At 38.3% G+C, this 24,535-nt stretch overlaps 1 protein-coding gene across 2 annotated transcripts in view; it reads left to right on the forward strand.

Annotated features, from left to right (window-relative positions):
- FAM172A (family with sequence similarity 172 member A) overlaps positions 1-20,581 on the forward strand; it is a 409,085-nt gene extending 388,504 nt beyond the window's left edge. For both annotated transcript variants that reach the window (XM_018050039.1, XM_018050040.1), the window contains one exon: positions 16,974-20,581. In XM_018050039.1, coding sequence (XP_017905528.1) covers positions 16,974-17,116 — 143 coding nt within the window. In that variant the 3' untranslated portion in view covers positions 17,117-20,581. The remainder of the gene's footprint in view (positions 1-16,973) is intronic.

Below are 24,535 nucleotides of genomic sequence, written 5' to 3' on the forward strand. Positions count from 1 at the left end.
TGTGCCATGAGAAAATAGCGTCAAGCCCAGAGCTATGTCTCAGTTTCTTAAGAAACTCACTTTCTAATGAAATTCTTTTTTCAGGAACTGCTTTCTTCAACTATAATTTTAGTTTCTAAAAGATTCACTTTTCTAAATCAGGTATTTCCTCTCTGGTGATAAATCTTGAACTGCTATATTTTGGTCAAATGCAATTCTGAAATAAAGTGTGAAATATCATCAGTGATAAAGCACATGTAATGTTCTGACTTACATATATAAAATGTAAGTTTAAAATTCAGGCGAAGATTATTCCCAAAATTTCGAAACATGTTCTCTAATAATTGCATTAGATACTACATGGCAGTGTCTTAGGCTTGCATCGTCCCAGGATCTCAGCATTTCCTCTATTTCACTTTTAAAGAAGAGGAAGGAGAGCTTTACAGTTCCCATATTTCACTGAGACCCATGCTGTCCCTCATCTTTTTGGCTGTTCTTTTGCGTCAGGAAGAGATGTGAGTTATATAAAATTGAAAATGTTGCTTTCTGTGTGAAAGTCTACAAAAAACCTTATTGTGCTGTGTTGGGGGAAAAAAATTCTTCTTTTTTAAAAATATTGGATCTAGAATGCTTACAAAGAAACCTGATGTTTAGGAAATGACCTATTGATTGGCTATCTAAAGTTCATTTGGCTTATGGAAAATTGATATCTTTCGTCAGCTGAGAATAAATACTGATCTTCCCACACTCAAGACACATTCAAGGTGCTGTTTTAACAAAAATAATGATAATAATAATATGGAAATAAAAAAGGAAAATGCAAATTTTTTAGAAGTATCATGCTAACTTATGACAGTAATAGTCTTTTTCTGTATCCCATTAACTGTGTCCATATCAGATCACTGTGGCATGGGTCATTTTATTTGGGGACACGACTACTGTGCAAAACGTCTGTATTTAATGCCCATCTTAGGAAACATAACCAGGAAATGTGGATCTTACAGCAGGTTTTTATCTGGCTTTAAAAGATGAACTTAATGAGGGAATGAAGAGAGAAGGAAAAGCCTACAAAAACTAAATAGAAAAATGCATTTAATGTTTGTATTCTTTCTTGCCTGGAGTATACTGGTTACCGATCAGGAAGAAAAATGCTTTCCAGTTTGGGCAATTCTTTTTGTTGTTGGACCATTCATGTGTTCCAATCTCATTCCCCTTTGATCAGTTCAGTTCAGTCACTCAGTCGTGTCTGACTCATTGCGACCCCACGGACTGCAGCACACCAGGCTTCCCTGTCCATCACCAACCCCCAGAGCTTGCTCAAACTCATGTCCATTGAGTCGGTGATGCCATCCAACCATCTCACCCTCTGTCGTCCCCTTCTCCTCCCGCCTTCTATATTTCCCAGCATCAGGGTCTTTTCCAGTGAGTCGGCTCTTCACATCAGGTAACCAAAGTATTGGAGTTTCAGCTTCAGCATTAGTCCTTCCAGTCAATATTAGGACTGATTTCCTTTAGGATAGACTGGTTTGATCTCCTTGCAATCCAAGGGACTCTCAAGAGTCTTATCCAGTACCACAGTTCTAAAGTAGTTGTCTGAATAATATAATAATATAATTGTCTTCAAAAAATATGATTCTCTAAAGAATATATAGGTCATCCCTTCCTTTAGATGTGTATAATTTTATCTCTTGAGCACCTGACTGTCAGGTCACCTAAAATTCATTATACTGATGTCCACCTAGTTTTACTTCTCCCAGGTTGCTCTTTAGTAGTGTGCCATAAGTCTGCATTAAGGATGCAGTTATTAAAAACAATTGTTCTGCACAGCTGGTTTGCTTTTACCACCTCGATGCAGTGAATTATCATCAACTGTGTTGCCTTCTTTGTATTTGTCAATAGAAAGCTCAGTCAAATTTTCTACCATCATCTGGCAATTACACAGGTTTACATATTAGTCTTCCTTATGTGTTAATCTTACCCTGTCCCTGCCTCTATGCTATTTCTCTACTGTTTTTCACTTATTTCTCTTTTGTGCTACTATAATGTATATATAAGTCATCTTAAATGCTTTTTCAATGAAATGTATGAATAAATATTAAATAAGTAAAAGTAACTACTATACTTTTGCTTAATATAATATTATTAAAGTTTTCACTGTAGAGATACAATTTTAGCCCCATTTTTTATATTTTGTAAATATATTTTTTTCTAGTCAATGGGTTATAGCATTCTTTTTTTTTCTTTTTTTTTAAATTTTTATTTTTACTTTATTTCACTTTACAATACTGTATTGGTTTTGCCATACATTGACATGAATCCACCACGGGTGTACATGCGTTCCCAAACATGAACCCCCCTCCCACCTCCCTCCCCATAACATCTCTCTGGGTTATCACCGTGCACCAGCCCCAAGCATATAGCATTCTTTATTAGAGATTCCTGAAGTACGTTTGTCTTGATGATATGGGTCTTCCTTTATTTTTGTAGGAAAGTTTTTAACGACTCATGATTCTACTAGTACTTGTACATTGTTGTGCCCCCAAACACTGGAATCTGACTAACTGAAGACGTCTTATTGTCAGTAACCAATGTCTTCATGTCTCACTGTACAGATTTATCCTCCACCATAGTTAACCTTCTCAGTGGATTCACAAGCTTTCCCATCAGCGTGACTTTAAATTTTCTCTGTGGAAGAGAAATAAGATAATAGATGCCATTCACATTCAGTGATGCCCAAAGGATACAGTTGAGATTCTTTGGGTGGTAATTCCCATCCATTGCCACTTTAACAAGATCCAAGTAATAATTGTAACTGATTTTAAAATATTTGGGGGGAAAAGAGACCTTTATGACTCTATAATTAACTTTAAAATGTTGCTTAAAAACAGGGTACAAAGCAAAGAGGTAGGAACAATATGTACTTGTCAAATTTTGTAACACATGTAAAATCTACTTTACATCCATTGCAATATCTCATACCCCAGGGCTGCAACTGTTTACAAACCCAAAAGTAAATTTAATTCCAGAGAGGAAAATTTAATTTCTTGAGCAATAATGGAAGATTTCCCCCTGTACGTCTTCTGGACAGTTGCAGAAAAGCCTATATGGACAGTCCAATTAGAATTTTGAAATGTCTTTTTAGGATAAAGTTTAGTATAGATGCAGTAAGGATTATAATTATAAATAATTTTCATAACCCTTCCTAATAATTATTTAGCTGTATCTATTTCTATTCAGTTTTTAATCATAACTCAGTCCTTAGTGGAACTTAAGGACTGATACTCTAAAACATTATCTGGCATTGAAGTAACCAGTCCTATCTAATATATGCCCACATCATTTTCTAAACTAGGAATAATAGAATTTACTGTGTTTACATGACATATTTGAGAATATATATTTCATTTAAAATCAATGCGTTTTTATCTTAATGGGAGATAATATTCTATATGTATTGATGGTGTTGTGTAAATAAGTTCAGGATCCTTTAAGGATTCTTCTCACGTAGAAGGCAGTTGGATTATGTGATTTTTATTGTTTAAGAAAAGGACATTCCGAGAGGAAATGCCTTGGGGGACAGAACTGAGAATAAAATTAAAGTAGTATCAGACAGGTGAGGGCAAATTCTAGACTTAAATTGAAAAAACATCCCAGTGTTAGGAGCATAAGTGATCCTCCAGAAGCTGTATGTCATAAGGTGACTGGGAACTTTCATGACCAGTAGTGAGCAACTAGATGACATTACCTGACAAAACCTTTTCTTTCTTTTAAAGTGCATCATCACAAAATCAATCAGAATAGACAATGTAATAATTTTATGCCAGATTTATATTATTCACAATAATTTGTTTCATGTGAGTTTTCATTTTCTCTATTAGTTAATGTTCTGAGTACATTTGGAGGCTATTTTGCTTATAGTTCACAGTTTCCTTAAGTTTATGACTAGAAGAAATGAAAGCTCTAAGAATTACAAAAGAAAAAGCTGAAATTATTCAGATATGATTGTTTATGTAGACAATTCAAAATCTACAGATAAATTTTTAGGATGACAAGGGTAATTTAGGAAATTTGCTAGATACAAAATAATTATACAAAAACCAATTGCATTTCTATATACCAACAACAAGCAGTTAAAGATCTGTGTATGGTAGCATCAAAAACATGTCATACTAAAAAAAGAAAGAAAAACAAAGTTAAGGGACATAGCATGTTCATAAATTCACTCAACACAGTAAACTTGTCTTTTTTCTCCAGATTGATAACAGAAGTTTAAGGTAATTCTTATCAAAATCCCAGCAAGATTTTTTGTAGATACAACCCTTTGAGGTTTCCAAGACGACCCACACTTCTGACACCAACCACAAGTAGGCGTCACTAAGCCATCCTCAGGTCTCGTCATTTGCCGGAGCACGCACAGTGCTCACTGCAGGCTGTTACAAAGCTAGTACAGCAGAGGGGTGTAGATTAAAATTAGCCAGGGAAAAGCACATAGGGCAGAGTCCAGGAAAGCTCCAAGGATGAATTTCCATTTGTCCTCTTCCAGTCGAGTCTTGGCTAGGGCTATCTTTTCCCAACAACAGTGTATAAGAATACACATAGAATAGTGCAGACTGGGGAAACTCACTTGAACCATGGTGTCCAGAGTTTTTATTGGGACTCAGCTCATATTGACATGGTTGACCACCTGTATTGCTGACTTTAATCTCCAGATACTTCAGAGGTCCAGCTGAAACCTTTTGAGGCAAGGTCAAATAAATCATTACTGTACAGTAGACATACATAACTTTATTCTAAAATTTACATAAAAGGGGAAAGGAACTAGAATACTCCTAACAACTTTGAAAAAGAAGAATAAAGTGGGGAGAATCAGACTCTCTGATTTTGATACATCACTGGCAAAGATACAAAGAAAACTAGATCACTCACACATTGCTGAAAGGACTGTAAAATTGTGTGATGACTATGGAAAACAGCGAGGGAGTTTCTTGCAAAACAAAACATGCAAATAATATACAGCCCAGCAGTTGTACTCTTGGGCATTTATCCCAGAGAAATGAAGATTATGTCACAGAAAAACTCATACATGAATATTTAGAGCAGCTTTATTTATAATAGCCAAAAAACTGAAAACAACCCAGATATCCTTTGAGATGGGAATGGTTAAACTGTGGTACATCCATATCATGGAACACTACTCAGCAATAAAAAAGAACAAACTATTGATTCATATAACAACCTGGATAAATCTCCAGGGAATTAAGCTGAATGATAAAAGCCAGTCCCATGAGATTATATACTGCATGATTCTAATTATATAATATTCTTCAAATGACCAAATTCTAGAAATGAACAGATTAGTAGTTGCCAGAGGTAAAAATACACACAGAATAGTGCAGACTGGGGAAACCCACTTGAACCATGGTGTCCAGAGTTTTGGCTGGAAGGAAGGTGGATGTGGCTATAAAGTGAAACATGAGTGATCTTTGTGGTGATGGAAAGTTCTGTAGCTTAACTGTAGCATGTTAATATCCTAGTTGTCATATTAAACTATGGTTTTATAAGGTGTTCCTGTAACAGGAATCATAAACATTTGTGTTATTTCTTACAACTGCATATGAATCTATAATTATCTAAAAATAAAAAGTGTAATTATAAATGAATGAATCCAAAAAAATGAGGTGCAAATCCTCTGTGGAGAAACTGATAAACTTTCATTAAGAGACATTAAAGATGATCTAAATAAATCACAAGATGTATCACAGTCACCGATTACAGGATTCAACATTGTAGGTATATCAGTTCTCCCTAAATTAGTGTATATAGGCTTACTACAATTCCAAATCATTAAGTGACTGGGGCAATCTATAATCTCTATCTTACCACCTTATCTTTCCTTCACTTCCTCTTCCTATTGGCTGCACAGCAGAGGTCTGTGCTTTTGAGAGTCTGACAAAACAATGTAAAATGATGCTGTAGATACAAAGGTTCGTCTGATTCACATATGTATTCAGAACACCACTAGCACTTTGCTTTGTAAAGTCACTAGTTTTAATTGCTGTGATCTTCCGTATGCTTCCATTTCCTTTATTTCAAAATAAGACCCATCATCAAAATAGTGCAAAAACCATAGAAAACATCTATGAATTTATGTTTTATTGTATCTTAATAGCATCAGGTTTCTGGTGAATTCTGTTCTAGACAGTTTTTTTAATACAACATATATCTATTAAGCCTCAGCTGTGATTTCTGGAATAAAAAGTTTTGAGGCATTACCCTCAAAGGATTTGGAGATAAAACAAGATATTTTCATACATGAAATGACTAGTTAAGCAAAGTAAGTATATAAGAATATAGTATATGCTATATATACTGAAACATGAAGAAAGGAAGTGGTTGGTGTGGGGTAAGGAATCAAGGAAATCTTATTAGAGGAAGTAAATATTGAACTGAATCTGAAAGTAATAAGACAGATCTTCTGAAAATGTTTTATTATAATGCATAGTCAATTTATAAATATTAACTATATTTAAGCAAAGTGTCGGTATAGCTATGGCCTGTCGCAGCTGCTCTGGACTTTCGATTTCTCACTTGTGAAATGGAGCTGTTAGATGAAATTTTATCTTGGGTTCTTTCCACATCTTTACTATCTCATATTTGCTATGTTTCTGTCTGCATCTAAATTTGAACCAAGCCCACTACATCTTGGGAATGCAAGCTCTTGAACAGTTAAAGTTTGACTCTTTGCAAGTTCTCAGTTCTGAAAATGTCCTAAACGTCATTTGACGCTAGTAAATTGTATTTACTAGAGAAGGACAGCCTTTTAGCTAAGGAGAACTACAAGATACTCTATACTTATCAGCTAGTTACTAACGGGCTGTGGATCACCTGCACCTACCTCATCAGTTTGTTGAAGAAAGCAAGAAAAACACTCTAGTCCTTCAGTTTTGGTTATAGAGTATCCAACCCCTATTACATTCCAATTTTAGAGGATTTTATTTCTAGACTCTAAAAGCTGGTATACACTTCGGTATAGGGTACATTGATCCATCTGTGTTGAAGATGAGTAAAGTTTGAGCACTACCTTCAAAAACTTCACCATGGTAATCAATCTCTTCTCTGACTGGACTTCAGAATCACAGATGCCCAGACCCTGAGATTTTAAAAAGGTTTAAAAATTGTCAGTTGACCTGGGCCTGGGAGAATGGGGGATATTTATAGAAAAACAGTTGATGGATTGAACCCTGAAAAGACTCAATCCAGGGAATGGAGGGCTTTAAACCACATGGAAGAATTTCTACTTAATTTGAAAGATTATGAAGAAAATTGGATATGTTTGAGCAGAGAAAGAGGTCTGTGACACAAAGGATACTTTAGAATTTTTCATCTGGTAGCAGGGTACAAGATAGAAGAGGGTGAAGGCAGTGAAGTTTAAGTTAGGAGGAAGCTTCTGGAGGCTAAATAATAGGTCATTAAATCCAGATTGGTAACGGGAATGGAAAGGGAAAAAAAAGAGAGATTGGAAAAACTTTGGTGAGGTATAACTGTCAGGATTTGGTAACTGATTAAATCAGGAGTCAGCGAACAAGCAAAAACAAAATCAAAGGCGACTGAGAGGCTTGTCTGTTCATAGAAGCGAAGCAAGTGGGAAAGCCTGCCTGGAGAGGAAGTCCACAGTCACCTCTGGGCGGCCTGCAGAAATGGAACACGGTGAGAGCACATTCCCAGCCTTGTACCTTCCCACCACACACACCAGCCCGGAGGGTCAAGAACCCAGACGCATCAGCACAGAGAAGAGCACAGTTGTTAGGAAACTGCTGTTTCTAATCCAGCTACTGCTTTGAAATATTTTATTAGGCTGCCTTTCAACTCTTAACTGCATATGACTGTTGCCTACTACTGTAACTCACTTTACAGGAACCAGCAGTAGTTGTGTTTTATACTCTGAAGTATGCGGGAGGAGAATGATCTAGATGTGGGAGGAGTTGATAAGTACAATCAGGGAGGGTTAAATCCATCATTCCAGCTCCCCCATAATCCATTCAGTCTTTACCAAAAAAAAAAAAAAGGTACTCTTTTTAAGTACAAATTATATTTCTCCTTTGATGAATCTCTGTGGCTTGTACTTGGAATAAAATTAAATTAATTCCATTGTACTTGAAATAAAATCAAAACCTTGCACTGTGGCCTGCGAAGCTTCACATGGCTTGGAGGCTGCCCACCTCTCTGAATCGTCTTCCACTTTCCCCTCACCCTCCATGCTGCAGGCACGGACTCTTCAGTTCCTTGAATGTGACTTGCTCATCCCCTGCTCAGATCCACCCCCCCGCCGGTACCCCCATCCTCCCAACACCCCCTGCCCTTGTTCTCGCAGGACCCTGCCTACAGCATCCTCCCTAGACCTGCATCTGGCTCCTTCTTTCCATTCTGGTCTCGGGTCAGCAGTCTTTTCCATCAAGTGTAAATGGATGACTACCTCTCCTCCTCTTTGTTCTCTTCACCTCCACCATTGTGTGTGTGTGTGTGTGTGTGTGTGTGTGTGTTTCCCCCACAGTGCTTCTGACTCTGAAATTATCAGGTTCATTGGTATACCTGGTCATCACTTGTCATCCCCACCAGCACATATGCTCCAAGAGCAGAGTCTTTGTATATCACTCACAGGACCCATGGAAAAAACTTCCCACAAAATATATCCTCTAGAATAGAATCCACAGTTGAGGGAAGAGGACCACAAAAGACTCAGATGTTTGAACTAGTAAATGATATTCTTTTGCATAGAAATAAAGTATTTTGCAGTCCATTCAATCTCTCCCTGCTTTCTCTCTTTCTCATTCTCTCTCTCCCTTCCTCCCCCTTACTTCCCTTCTCTTTCTTTCTCTCCCTTTCTTCCTACCTCTCTCTTACTTACATAGACACACACACACAAAGTCAGACTGGCAGCCATAAGCCGTGGGTAGCTAGCGAGGACCACAGAGAAGCTGGAAGAAAAGGGAAGCCTGACAAGATACCTAGAAAGCTGCACTAGCCCTCGTGATCAGAAGCAGGCCCAGAAAGCTCTTTGCTGCTTGTGTTGGAAATAATATGATCAAATACCTATGGAAACAGCTATTTCATGATTCTTTGCATTCCTTATTTAGAGCTCTGTGCTCGCTCATACGATCCTCTGGTAAGTTCAGTTCATTTCAGTCATGTCCGACTCTTTGTGACCCCAAGGACGGCAGCATGCCAGGCCTCCCTGTTTATCACCAACTCGCAGAGTTTACCCAAACTCATGTCCATTTAATCAGTGATGCCATCCAACCATCTCACCCTCTATTGTCCCCTTCTCCTGGCTTCAGTCTTTCCCAGTATCAGGGTCTTTTCGAGTGAGTCAGTTCTTCGCATCAGGTAGCCAAAGTATTGGAGTTTCAGCTTCAGCATCAGTCCTTCCAGTGAATATTCAGGACTGATTTCCTTTAGGATGGACTGGTTGGATCTACTTGCAGTCCAAGGGACTCTCAAGAGTCTTCAACACCACAGTTTAAAAGCATCAATTCTTCAGCACCCAACTTTCTTTATGGTCCAACTCTCACATCCATATGTGACTATTGGAAAAACCATAGCTTTGACTGGATGGGCCTTTGTCAGCAGAGTAATGTCTCTGCTTTTTAATATGCTGTCTAGGTTGGTCATAGCTTTTCTTCCAAGAAACAAGTGTCTTTTAATTTCATGGCTGCAATCACCATCTGCAGTCATTTTGGAGTCCAAGAAAATAAAGTCTCTCACAGTTTCTATTGTTTCCCCATCTATTTGCCATGAAGTGATGGGACCAGATGCCATGATCTTCGTTTTCTGAATGTTGAGTTTTAAGGCAGCTTTTTCACTCTCCTCTTTCACTTTCATCAAGAGGCTCTTCAGTTCCTTGTCACTTTCTGCCATAAGGGTGGTGTCATATGCATATTTGAGATTATTGATATTTCTCCCAGCAATCTTGATTCTAGCTTGTGCTTCATCCAGCCTGGCATTTCGCATAATGTATTCTGCATATACATTAAATAAACAGGGTAACAATATACAGCCTTGACATACTCCTTTCCTGATTTGGAACCAGTCTGTTGTTCCTTGTCGGGTTCTAACTGTTGCTTCTTGACCTACATACAGATTTCTCAGGAAGCAGGTCAGGTGGTCTGGTATTCCCATCTCTATCAGAATTTTCCACAGTTTGTTGTGATCTACACAGTAGATCACAAAGCTGGTAAAATTACTTTTGAAAATGACAAGGGGAACCTAGAAAAAGAGAACTTTTGCCCATACCTGGGCTCAGATTTAACAGGGAAACAGTATTCCTGGAGGCCAGGCCTTGTGCCAGCACCAAGAGTAGTACATGAGACAAGAATGAAAACCAAAGAACGGATTTCCACACCACCTATCTGGGTTTGATGAGCAATTAAAGCAACTAAAATGTGTCCACTTTCTATTGGTTAGGAGAGTGGTACTAGAGAGTTCTGCCAGGTTTAGTGTTGGAGACCCATGGCTACTGCAGGCTCTCTACTCTGCCTGAGAAGTTTGCTTCCCAAAGTTGTCTCCTTGAATCTTAAGCTGCCCAGTGCCCAAACCACCACCCACTCCCCTTCCATAGATGAGAGAGAGAGAAAAGATGCCGGAGGAAAGGACAGGCTTTCCCAGAAGCTGCAAATGACCCAGAAGTTTCTACCACTGATTTTTTTGCCTTTGTTTCAGCCTGTTATCCCTAGTCAAGCTTGAAGACTTGCCTTTAGGGTCTCAACACAATCTCAGCCTTCATGGGTTTGCAGCATTGTTAGCAATCGAAGACTTGCCTGTCTCTTCTTCCACCAGTAATTTAAGCAGGCCATGTGACACATTCAGTGCACTGCGCTTGGCATTTTCCTCACGCAGTCTCAGTGATCACCCCACTTTGTTTGTCCCCGCCCCCACTCCCACATGACTGAGTCTCACACTTGTGCCTTCTAACTTGGAGAGTCACTATCAGGAGCCCTTCTGTGTTCAAATATTGGTAGATTTATTCTTTTAAATGATGTTCTCCTTGGAAGCTCTAGAATTCATTTTGCAATGAATTTTAGTAGTAATAGGTTTTCTTTCTTTTTAGAAGGCACATTATTTTTCCATGCTCTAGTATTTCTCTAATTCTTTATAGCTTTCTAAAAATAACCACTGGTGAGCTCATAAATTCATTAGTTAATCCCACTGGGACTCAATAATGCATATTACAGACCTCCTGATTTTTATATATTAGATTTTCTCAAGAATTCCCTTACCTGTTATTATCAACATAGCTATATTGACAGGGTCTTCATTACTTCCTAATTGCTCATATTTCTTTTTCTTGTTAAAGATCAATTTTAAAAATCAAGCCTTGTCAGTTTGAAAGTATCATAGATATGTTATCCTGTTAATGTGTTTCATACCTTTCTGGTTTTTTTCCTTTCCCCCTTTATTGTAAGAAGCATATAAAATTTATTCATTATCATTTTCTTTAAAAACAAATTATTTTGCAGGGGAGGGGGATGTCAGGGAGAGGGTAGGGAAACATAGTTGTTTTTCCTCCTGAAATAAAGATATTAAAAAGGATATTTCATATTCAGAGGTGACTTTGCGAACAGTGATATTCCCTATTCTAAACCAGACCCTAAAATGTAAATTATGCATAAATTGTTGAAATTATTCCATGACCTTTTGGTTTCAGACCATGTAAAATAAGGTGACTAACAATAACTAGAATAGTGAATGGCTGCCCAAGAAATTCTTCTAAATTATCTTTTCAGTGAGACCTTACTGATACTGTCCATCATATTATAGTAGTAAACCTCGCCTCTGGAAAATCTGTGTGTGTGTGTGTGTGTGTGTGTGTGTGTATGTGTGCGCGTGCGCGCGCATGTGTGATGTCAGTTGAAGACACTATTTGCTTTCGCAGAGAATTCTTCACTTTATTAAAAGATTCACTGAAGAAGTAGATAACCTGTTTCTTCCTTTAAAAATATTCTATTTACAGAAATTATATTTACATATAACTTTTTAAGACATCTACTGCATAAAATGAGGTACAGCTTCAGAGTAGTCTACATCTACCAAAGTAAACATCAGGATTTTGGCGGCTAACTCAGTAGCATATTTTGGTGTAGTTTTTGCCAAAAAAAAAAAAAAAACAACTCTAAGCACTAACATCAAGTGAAGAGGAGTCTGGACAAGGCAGATTTGCAAGAAACACTTAAATTAAAGTCATCATAGGAAGAAGTAAGGGGCATTAGACAAGGCAAAAGACAGCAATGTTTTCTTCTCTCATGCTATTCTTTGGGCATTCCACTGACAGTGCTATTTCCAACTGTCTCTTGTTTAATTTCTAAATGCTGATACATAGCCTTCTTTCTCAGTTCCATTACAAGACACTGTAATGTGTGGTGTATGTGTAATGTATTTGTATGCATAAAAAGACACATGTAGTCTTTTGGGAAGAGGTGACACATGTTAGCAATTTGATCTTCCTCATATGACTTATAGTCTCATCCTTTATACTTAAAGTTTCTAACCTTTTTGACCATTTGTGCTATCTCTACCTCCTTGAAATTTGCTATAGTTCATTTTTTAAACAATTGAGAGATAAAGAATATTCAGTGTAGTGTTTTAATTGGAAGATCCCCTGTCTACTACCTTTTGGTTATTTCACAATGAATAATGTCATTGACAAACAGTATTTGTGGAAGAAACATTAAGAGAAGTAAAAGGCACTTTCTACCCTGTGTAAGGATAAAAGAGCTAGCTGTAGGCAGGGTTCAGGTTATAGTAAAATTAATCTCTAGTGTAATGAAAAAGAATTAACTTCATTTTTATTTAAGCTGACCCTTGATCATCTAAAAACACACTATTTTAACAAATATTTCATCGTGCTTTTAACTATCCTTAAATAAATTATAGAGATAACATAATTCACCTACTTACAAGATTGCTAAATTATTATATTTCCCTAGTTAACATATGAAGGAAATGAAAAATAACCCATAATAATATGCATATCACTATTTAAAGTGCTCAAGAAAGCCTGCATGGGTCCTGTGCATCGGATCACCAGGAATTCTACATCTACAAATACAGGCCAGTTGCAAGAACTGTGAGCAGTGAGGCCAGTGATGAGATATTTCTCATATAGTAATCCATTCTTGGTAATATTCTGAACAACACAAAGCACAAAATTCCTTCACTTTACATGGTATCTGATTCCTGGAAAATTCTGTTATATTAAAAAATCATGCCAGAATACTTTGTTAAACAAATCTAAATTCTAAGCCCATAATCATAAACAAGTTTTTCAACTACATGAATAGCTGGTGTAACATTTGAAAACCATGTACAGTGCAGAACAATTCTTCTTGCTGTAATGCCCTGCTAACTGAAGGATGTCCATCTCCCTGGCCTTCTCCCAATAAATGCCAAAAGCTGCTCCCAATTGTCTTGACCTCCAAAAAATTTTCCTACAGATTTCCAAAATGCCCCAGAGGCCACTACCATGTCCATTAAGAACCACTGATTATGACTGAGCAAGGGCACTTTTTTGTAATAAAGAACTGAGATCCTGCACGTTTATTTTGGTACTGAATTGATTTTATGGACTAGGAAATTGAATTTGCCCCAAAGGTAAGAGAAAGCCTGCCAGTCTAAAAGGATACCAAAATCAACCTGGGAAAACCCTTTATCTCCTCATTGTGGGAACAACTTAGGAAAATGGGGAGTTTGAAAAGGAAAAAGATGTTCACAGCCCCTAAAAAGAGGAGTTTTTGCTAAGGGTAAAGTTGTGGTAAAGCAAAGACCAGGCCTGACTCTAAAACCATGTTTATCTCCTTCAAGTAACATACGTTAGTGCTGACTGGACTAGTTTCCATGTTACTTACACATCACTGCAGTTTATTAATAAATGGCTGCTTTTTTAGTTAGCATAAACTTTCCCCCTTTATTTGCTCTTATGAACAGATGATATAATGGCCTTGTGTTCCCATCCTGACAGAAGTTCCCCTAAAGTGGTGTGTTTTTTAATTACTAGAAAACTGCTGTCCGATGTTTCCATTCTGTTAGTATTGCTATGGGTGGATATTCATACTAATTTGTGAATATTTTGATTGACCTTTGGCCTTGAATTTTCAAAAATGGTCTCCAAACATGTTTTTGAAATGTGTATACACAGCCCCAGATGGACATGCTAACTTCCAAATGCTATTTTTAAATGATTAAAAATCTACTTTCAGTAATTTAGAAAAGAAAGCCATTTTTATATAAGATATTTATGTTACCACTCCTTAGTTCAGGGAGAATTCTCCCTCCCCCACTTCATTCTCCATAATTCAGTTTCTAACCCACCTTGCTTATTACTTTACTCCTAGCAATTTCCCTTCCTCTGACAGAGCACACATTCTCATTATTTATTCTCTTAAATTGCAAGGGTAAATATTGAGAGCTAGTGCAGGTCTTCAGTTATCTCAGGGACTTTGGTCTTTTCAGCCCAAGACTAATCAAGCAGAGAGTCATCATAAGCTAAAACTAAAAAGCCTTTGTAGTGACTTTATCACCAGGGAAATTTGTTCATCCTTCAGAAAGACTGTCACCAGGAAAGAAAAAAAAATAAAGGAGTTAAAATTGCTTCAGACCATTGACTCTTTAGGTCCCTCTAGATTCATACATTGAATTGGTTTTCAAGAGGTGGGAGGAATTATGAGAGGAGTTCCCTAAGAAAGCTTACAAATTCATCATAGCCTTGATAACATTAGTAAGTCTAAGTGTGATCACTATGGAGGAAATGCCAAATGAGCCTGGAAGCAAGGGAAATGAAAAGGAAAAGAGACAATTAACACCTTTTTTTTCCCTATTGTGTTTGGGGATGGGTGTTTCCATGTAGTATGCATCGGAGAATAGTCAATACAATTGACTTAAAAATGTTTTTTCATTATAATTGCTACTAATAATTATTATTGAAATGAAACTGGACTTACAAGACTCTACAAACAGGGTTGGTCGTTTCATAAACCGGTCCATAAACTGGGCCCCCTTCTAAACATACCCATGAAATATTATTTAAAGTAGGTATGTCTGAGCTTATCTAGAACTGCTCACAAACTTCTTTTGTATTTGGAGAATATAGATGACTCCAAATTCAAAGGAAGTCGTTCAGACTGTTAGCCGAATAAATCAGTGAAAGTTATATACTGACAATAAATATTGGGAAGTTAAATATATTCTAAAGAACTTGAAATTTTACACACTTATTGATGCAGGCACGCATATATATAATTTTTTCCCCAAGAATTCTACTAAGACATCAAAATCCAGTCAGGCACTTTAGGATTTGCCAGGATAAACCTACACTCATCTTCTTTCTCCCCCTGACTAACATTGAATTTTGCCCAAAATGAGTAAGCAAATGGAAAGATGACCTCATTTTTCAATCTGAACCCAGCAGTGTTGGGGGATATTTCTCAAGGATATGACTTCAGTACTAGATCTTAGTTCCAAATGCAGGTTCATTAGGCCAATCTGTAGCGGACAGGAGGGTAGAGAGCATCCTTCTGAGGACACCTATTAAAAGAAGGACTCTCGAGTAAGGCTAGCTCCCACAGCTAAGTCACAGGCACAGAATATAGCTTCCTGCTCTCTGGTCGAGGCAGCCATAGCATCCTTATTGTTGTAACTCCCAGATTGTGATACTGTCACAAAACTGTTGCTAGGCAACAAATGTGGTTACCAGGACTCAGCGAATAGCTGAAGGGGAAAGCAAAGTGTTGCACCATTGTAGAGTAACCATAGCAATGACCTACTATTACAGACTAAAGAATTATCATTAACAATGTTAAAGTATCAGACAGAGGGCCCCGAATCCAGAGACTTCCAGGCAGTGTCCCTCTGCATAATTGAGTGATCTAGGAAGATATTTCAACCGTTTCAAAACTATTCACTCATTATTTCTAGGGGGACAGTCTTTGTTGCTGTCATTATTTTTTTTAATTTAAAAAGTGTTCCGTTTATAAAGCTATTAGTAAAATGATGTGAGCTATCCCAAGGAGTCAAAAACAGGTTAACGGCCTCGTCTCTTCTTCTGTCTACATCAGTGTTATTTTTTTTATTTTTTTGGTCTGTCTCAAACTGAAGATTTTATTTAAAAAAAAAAAATTACATTAGCATGAAACTGAAGCCCACAGAAAAGAAGCTGTAGTAAAATAAAAGAGCTCCATAAACTAGACCACTTAACCTTCATTTGGTGAGTTGCATTCCTCCTGACAACATAGGGGGGCCTAGAGGCCGTTTTACCAGTGACTGCCTTGAAACACTGGAGGGTTTTGTTTAGCTTCTGTAAAACTGTCCCCTAAGATCTGTTAAAAAAAAAAAAAAAAAAAACGTAAACTGCTGGGACACTAAACTCGGACGTGTTTCCTTCTCTCGGGAAGCAAAGAACCGTGAGTGCTCCGCGGTGGGTGAGGCAGCGGCCGGGACGCCGAGCCGCGCCGGGGAGACCAATCCCCGCGCGCGCCGAGCCTGGGGGCGGTGGGTGGTTTTCCCCGGCGGGAGAGGGAGTGGCCCTTCCCCGCCCCGCGCCTCGATTGGCCCGCAGGGGGCTGAGGCCGCGCCTCGGGCGACCGCTGGGAGACTAACGGGCCGCGGCCGCGCATCAGGGTGGGGGAGGTGGACGTGCTGGGGGGCCTCCGGCCCGCGACGGCGGAGTCCCGGGGTCGCGGGCCCGGGAGCCGCGGAGTCGGCCTGCGAGCCTCCCCCCGGGGCGGGGGGGTGCCACGTGAGCCCTCAGGTACAGGGGTGGTCCCCAGGGGTCGGCCCCAGGGGGTCGCAGGCCGCGGAGGGGCGGCGGGGGCGCGGTGCCGGGGAGGCCGCGGCCTCCGGGACCGACGATCGGCGGCCCCGTGTCCCCCCGCCCCTCCTCCCGCGCCGGCGGCGCGCGAGGCCACCGCGTAACCCCCCTACCCCTTCCCCTGTCTGCGTTTTTTCAGGCACCGACCGCCACGAGCTCACTTCCTGGAAGAGCTTCCCGTCTATTTTCAAATTCTTCACCGAAGCCTCCGAGGCCAAGAGCAGCTCCCCCAAGCCGGCTCTGACGCGGCGCTCGCACCGAATAAAGCACGAAGAGCTGTAAGAGGAGAGCGAGAGCGAGGACGCGGAGGGGGGCGGGGGGGCGAGGAAGCGCCCCCGGAGCCGGCGTCCCCCGCCTCACCCCTCCACACACAGACCAACACACACCCCCCGCCGGGCCCGGCGAGCCGACTCCCAGCCCCTCATTAGATTGTTTTCCCCCTCGGGCCACAGGGCCGTGATATATATATATAGAGACACAGCTAAACGGCGTTCGGCATTATTTCTAGATGAGTGCAACTGTCAAAGCAATCCGGGTGCACCGGTCGCGCCGGCGCTTCCTGCGGGCCGAGCCCGCGGCTCCGCGCCGACCGAGGCTGACGGCGCCCTGCCCGGCGCGGCCCGCGCGCCCCAGACGGTCCAGAAGGAGCCGGCGCTGGCGCTGAGGGACGAGCGGCGTCCGCGCGGTCCTACCGCCCGCCTTCTCCGCGCCGCTCCCGCGGCCCCCGCCCCCCACCTCCGCCACACATATACTTTACCCAGAATCGTGTCCATTTTTCTCTCTCCGAACCCAAGCAAACTTTTTATTCTAGACTTAAAAACTCCCATTTTCAATAGGATTTTCCCTAAGGACTTCTTAAGTCTTTTTTTTGTTGTTTGTTTTTTAAAGAAGTTATACAGTTCCCTATCCAAAACCAAACTCAAACCCCCCAAAGCCAAGTTCAAATTCAGAACATGCATGCGGTGATGTACTGTGTAGTTTGGGGAGGGCAACTTGTGCGCTCCCTAACAATCCTATTTTTGAGACCAGAAGTGCACACACACACACCCTAAAAAACAAAAGGATAAAGTACCGAATCCACGTTATGGCGGAAAATCCTTGCCAGTTGAATATGAGACTTTACACAGGTCTCTGATTGCAGAAGAGAGTGTTTAAACCAGTGCGTGACGATGAGCAAATCGTTTAAGTATATGGGTGAAAGGTTTCATTTTCAGTGCAATTTCCAACTTCATCATTAGAATTTACTTTCTAAAATACACTGTGTATTGGGTAGCATTGTAATTTACATAGCATAGTTAAGTCTTGTTTAAATCTTAATGTAGAGGAAGTTTGTTGTTGTTAATCCTAACTGGATTATGTTCTGAGCTTTGGGGGTGGGGGGTTGTTAGGCCTTTTTAGGGAGATAATTTTTTATCCTCATCAGGAAAATGAACTTGTGTGCTCTTGAACCTTTTCCTTCTGAAAGACTTAGTGGAGCTAAGATGATTCTTTTTAGTTTTCTGCTCCAACAGTATGAAAGACTTTTCTCCTCCCAACCTAATGGTATAATTCGTAGTAGTCCTCCTCTGTAACGTTTTGCCCTACAGTTTCAACAGTTAAGTTTTTTAGTCCAGCTAAGATCTGGCCAACAACACTGTGAAGTATAAGGTAAAAAAAAAAAAAAGTTAAGATTTTGCTGACTTTTAAATTCACATGTTAAATCTTAACATTATCAATTTTTAATTGCTTGTAGAATTTAATTACCTAGAGAAGATTCTGTTTCGAATAAGTGAGGATCTGAATTTAATATTTTTCCATCCTTTTTTAAAGATATGCAACAATATGCCTGCCTTATTTGAGGACATGATAAAATGTACCCAAAATGACTTAGGACTGTCTGACTCCTCAGAAGAATAACTTTAAAAAAAAAAACCAAACCTCATTGTTTTTATATTATGAATCGATTTCAGCAAGTTTTAAAACTGATAGTATCTGTGTTTGGTACACAAGTGCTTTAATTAGTTCTCATAATTGTAATGATGCTAAGTTAAGGTGATCTTTCTTCAGTAGTCTTATATGAATATCTTTTGATGTTATTTTAGCAGAAACAACATAGGTGGAAAACTCAAAACATCATTTTATCCAAGTCCTTGAGATGTATAACTCCAACAATGTCAAGCATGTTGGTCTGCAATCTTTTTCTGTTTTGGAAGTAATGGTGAACTGTGTTAATTAATGGTACCTTCCACAGACAGGCTTTGAGAATTGATATGGACTGTATGTATTTTTCAGAGTGTTACAAATTGTGTGGTGTTTTCAGTATCTGAAAATGTTCACAGGGAACTAATTTTATTGTTTGTTTTTTTTAATCAGCACTTGTACAGTAGTCAGTTTGTGAAGCTTCTCCAACTGAATTAGAGCAAATACGCTCCGGTTATAAACCAAATCACTCCTATTCCTTCTCTTCAGTTTTCTCACCTCTCTCTTTAAAAACTGGAGTAAATCACTGTTTAAATTGCCTTTGAAACTACTGTGTTGTTAGGCCTTATTTAACTATCTATAGAGAGCTATTTGCAAACTTAAGTTGTGTAAATACAGTTTCTACTTGTGGATCTAAGCTGTTGCCACCGGGAGAGAGCGAAGCAACCCACCCTAGACCTCCAGCTGATTATTGGTAAGATTCCTTGTAATGTGGATTTTTTTATAACCTGTTGATTATAGGTTTCTTAGTATGAATATAATACTATTATATTCACCTCAATTTTCCCAGAATAACAACAGTTAGTTGGTAGTAGCCCGCCTGCTTGAACGAGATAAGGGTTAACAAAGTTTCTGCTCTGATCTCCCATTCTGATTTCTTTAGACAAGTTTTCAGCAGAGTAGAGGTTTAAAGTTTGGAAGTGGGCTTTTATCTTTCTTTTTTTAATTGTATAGTGAGTTATTAGAGGAAGTGTAATGGGAAGCAAGGAGTTGCTGATAAATCTAAGGTTCAGAATAGTCCTGTTAAAACTTAAAAGCCAGATCCTGGCTTTGGAGCTTTCTAAAGGTACAGAACCATATAGCCATTAAAGGTATTCATGGATATTTGAATGGGGAAGGAGGAGATGTACTTGTAATAATTATTCTTTTCTCAAGTTTCTACCTTGTGCTTCAACTTGGATTACATTATTGTTTATACCAAAAGAAAACTAAAGCACAGGAGTTTCCTATATATGATATATTTCTGTTTACTATTTTAAAATAAAAAACAATTTTCCCAATATTCAGTGATGTGTTATTCTTGTTCAGAAGTTCATTTTGTCACACATAGAGGTCAATAAAAGCAGAAATTTAAAAAGAATGATGGGACAGCATTTATCAATATTTTAAACCTTATAGCTGCTTATTATTACTATTATTGCTGTAAAGTAATATCCTAACTTCAGTTGAGTCACTCTTTAGGTTGGAACTTTCACAAAGCTAATGTTTTTAAGACCTGAAATATCTCCTTAGCTACAAGGAAATTAGAACCTGTTGTTAAACTATCATTTTATAAAATATACTTTACTATATATGGTAAACAAATGTTTTCCAGAAGGAGTCTGCTGAGATTAAATTGCTCCCAAATCCCTATATAGATCCTGGATGTATTACCTCTAGTCTAAAAATATCTTGTTTACATGTATTTCACAGCTTTTCCTTCTTTAAAACCTGTAACTCCTTTGAGGGAGTGTGGATAACAAAATAATGTTTCCTGTATTATCAGTGCTAATAAATTAGAATGTTTCATTTTTCTCTGGATTACCTGGGTGGGGGGGTGGGGTTCCAATCCAGACACGTGTGTCTCCCCTTCAAATCATAGATTGTAACTGTAAACTGACAGGTTCCTTTTGGTGTCTGTAATCTTAGTTCATTTCAGAAAGATTACTATTACAGAAAGTCTAAAATTTTCTCAAAAACTTTGCCTATGCCTCTATAGAGAAAAAATTAAAAGTCTTTAAATAAATGTAAGATAGTCTCATTTTTGAAATATGGGTGGCAAAAAAGGATAATAGTGGTGGTTATTTCATGATTACTTATTAGGAGGTATAATAATATAAAATAAAAGACTCCAGGAGGTACCCCCTTTCAAAAATTGAATACTTTCCTTCCTTCCTTCCTTGTATAGTGTGACTGAGTGGGAGTCTCTTGAATTGTTCGTCTTCCTTTTATCTAATATTCTATTAATCTCCAAAAAGATCAGTTTGAGTCTGGGAAAGGGTTTTTAATCAACACTTCACAGAGCTTAAAGCTGCCCTACCTAAAGCGTCAGCTTTGTTAGGCGGTTTTAGATTTAGAGCACTGCAACTGTCATGCACTGTACTAAAAGTAAAGAATGTACACCAAGTGGAAGATGTTGAAAAGAGGAAAATAGCACAAAGTCGATTAACAGAGATTCGAGAATAGAAGTAACCATCAAAGCATTCCAGCGTTTATCTCAAAATCTATGTAGGGTTAAAAAAAAAAGGCAACAATGATAGTTTTAAACCTCACACTTAGGAGGGATGAATGTTGATTTAATTGATTCATTTGGATCGATGTTTTTAAAGTTTCACACCACTGATCTTTCATGTAGTGATGTCTTTAGCAGTCAGTGGTCTGACATGAGCCTTCTCAGATTTCATCAGTGGAGCTCTCTGTGACATCTGAAATTATGCAACAGCCTGCGCAATGGCAACTCTGGAATTGGGAGACCTTGATGCCAAAGAGCATGGTTACATTCAAGAACTCTTGTTAATTCTTAGCACAAAGGTTTTAGAGGAGTGGTAATTATAAATGTACCTTAAAGGTTAAAGTCACCAAATATTATGTAGTGGGCTTTAATTGCTAGATAGGAGAAAATCGTCCTGAAAGTTTGACCATTAAGTGGATATCATGCAGTGACCAGCCTTTTCCCTTTGAATGGAAAAAAGCTTGAAAATGGAAATTTGACTTAATCCATGAGGCCTTCCAGGCAACTTTTCCCAGTCCTTTGCCTTGAGATTTGTTTAAAAAAAAAAAAAAACCTTTCACTATATTCTTTGTACTGTTGAGTTCTATTTGAAACAGACATGAAACATGTTTCTAGAGAGAAATCTAGAGAGGCCCTGCATTTTTCTTTCCAGATCATTCCACTTTTTCTTCCTTGGCTAATGCATCGGGCAATATGGGAGACTATCATAGGTAAAATAATGTTGAACTGTACTTTGTAGCCAGCCTGCAGTACCAATACAAAGAATCTGAAATGAAAAGACAACCAACACCCCCACGAATGATATGTCTCTTTTTAAAGTTTACAATTTGAATAATGAACTTGGATAGAAACTTGGCAGGAAAACAAACCATGGCACCATCACATCACCAACCATTTTCACTTTTCTGTCCAATTTCAGAGTGCATGTGTTTGTGAGTATTTCACTAGATCAGTGACAGCTCTTTATTTGCATAATTATATGCTCTGGTCTGAAGAGAAAACTAACCCCCAAATTTCATGGGTCACCAAACTGCAACAATCAATGTTTTATCACGTATGCTAAGCAAAATCTAAGAAGCTATATGAAGTTTCTTGGGGAGTTTTTACTCCTCAGAAAATTAAAGAGTTTTCCCCTCCTGAATAGATTCAAAATCTTTCCAAGTTCTTTGTAACTGAATTCTGTTTGAAGGCAAAACTAGAGATTAACATGTAGATCTGGATCTTAAACTGACTAGCATTACTTCAAAGTGGCTTAAGAAGAGCAGCATTTTTGGAACACTAAACTTTTAAATTCTAAGTATTGCCCTTCATGCTATCAGGTAAAAATTATTGGTCAAATTATGATGAGCCAAATTGAAGTCCAAATTAACTGCAATTGAACAGAAAGTTCATTTCCTTTTTTGAAATACTCAGGGTCTTTTTAAGACCTAACAGAAAAATATGTATATATGCATATATGTCTGTGTGTATGTGTACACACATACATGTACATATCCATCCATGGGGTATATGTGACCATTCCACCAGGACAGACAACATATACAGTATGTGTATGTCTCTTCAGTGCAAGTAACCTAGTAGGTATTCCATATATGTTGGTCACGAGGATTGTTTGTAAATTTACTTTCTCTTAAATAAATTTTTCATGTTGAAATTCTGCAAGACATTGTAATAAACATTTTTTAATACCTCAAGTTCATTTGCATCTGTAAATTGTGTGTAAGTGTTTAAGGTTGGCTTTATTTCATTAAAGAAGAGTTGATATAAACCATTGGTGTCTTTAGTTTATAGGCAATCAGCCAGACTTGAAATAAAATACAATACAGAGACACATGCAGAGAGTGACTGTTTGTTATGGAGTTATTCAAAATCCTGGAAAATATGCTTTTACCTAGGCTTTTAAGGAGTATACTAGGTGTATGATTTAATTCTATTGCAAAAGGACTAGGTCTGTATTTCACTTAAAAGCATATAATACAATGCCTTTTTTTAAAGTGACCTGTTAGTAATAATAAATTAACAATTTCTTTATCATGTAATTTACTTTCATCAAGAAAAACATTAGCAAAAGAGAAACATTGACCTAAAAATTCTAAGAATTGCATGGTTTTGAAGTATTTTATTCTCTGTCTTGGAAAGGGAGGAGAAGTCTTTAGGTCAGGCATCTAAAATTTCCCAAAGTGTCCCATTATTCAAGCAAAAAAGAAACCAGTCTCTCCTAAGTTCTTAATTAAAGTTGAATTACAAGTGGAAAACTCTTCTTTTTTAGTGCAAAAGCTTAAAACATCTGCTTATCAGGAGCACACCACATCTCACCTTGTTACTGCCTTTCCAAAATACTCTCTCTGCACCACCCTTCATCTACCTCCCCAGAAACTGCTGTTTGTCTTAGATTCCTCTGCGTGAAAATTCCTCAAAACTGAATCTGTAAAAACAAAGTTTAGCTTTTTTTGTCAGAATGAGCTGGTAAGCAAATGAGTTAACATTGCTGTCTGACTAAGCAGTAAAGACTGAAAAATAGAGAGTAGAACCCTTCTCAATTACCATTTAAAGATTTATAGGTTGGGGACCTACGTGCCTCTGAGATCAATTTGCATTTTATTTTTAATGTATAAACATAAGGAAAATAATAGACAATATGTATACTTAATTACTTTTTTTCCCTCCATGTGACCTTTGTGGGACCTTACGATGAGTTTCAGATAGGGGTCTCAGTTTTCTCTTCTGCCTAGGACACAGAAAAATCTGTTACTTCACACAGAATTCCACACATGGAGCAATTGCCCCTATAGCCGAAAGGGCTAGCTTTCTCTTTTTATCATTTTCATTTCTTTTTGCTCAAGTACTACCTAATCCCATTGTGCCTGAAAAAGGTACCTCTGATTCAGTTCATCTTCATGTACCTCCAAAGAGTTTCCCAAAGGGTTGTTTTCTTCTTTGTTTTAACTATAATTACATGGCTTTTTTCCAATAAATGTGCCTACCTTCTCTGGGTACTGATAATCAGGATTTATCAACTGAAGAAATATTGATGGTTTGTTGTGGTGGTTTTGGTTTGGAGATTTTGGGGCCGGAGCGGGGGGGGGGGGGGGAATTGCTTTTGCTTGTTTTTTTTGTTTTTTTTTTTGCTTTGCCTCAGTAAATTACTTAATATCATCCCCTGGAATAGCCATCTCTAAAAATAACCCTAGCACAGAGTGTCACAATTTGGCTTTCATACAGTTTCAAAAGAAAACCATTAAAATTGCATT

This window comes from Capra hircus, chromosome 7, assembly GCF_001704415.2.
Source record: "Capra hircus breed San Clemente chromosome 7, ASM170441v1, whole genome shotgun sequence".
NCBI lineage: Eukaryota > Metazoa > Chordata > Mammalia > Artiodactyla > Bovidae > Capra > Capra hircus.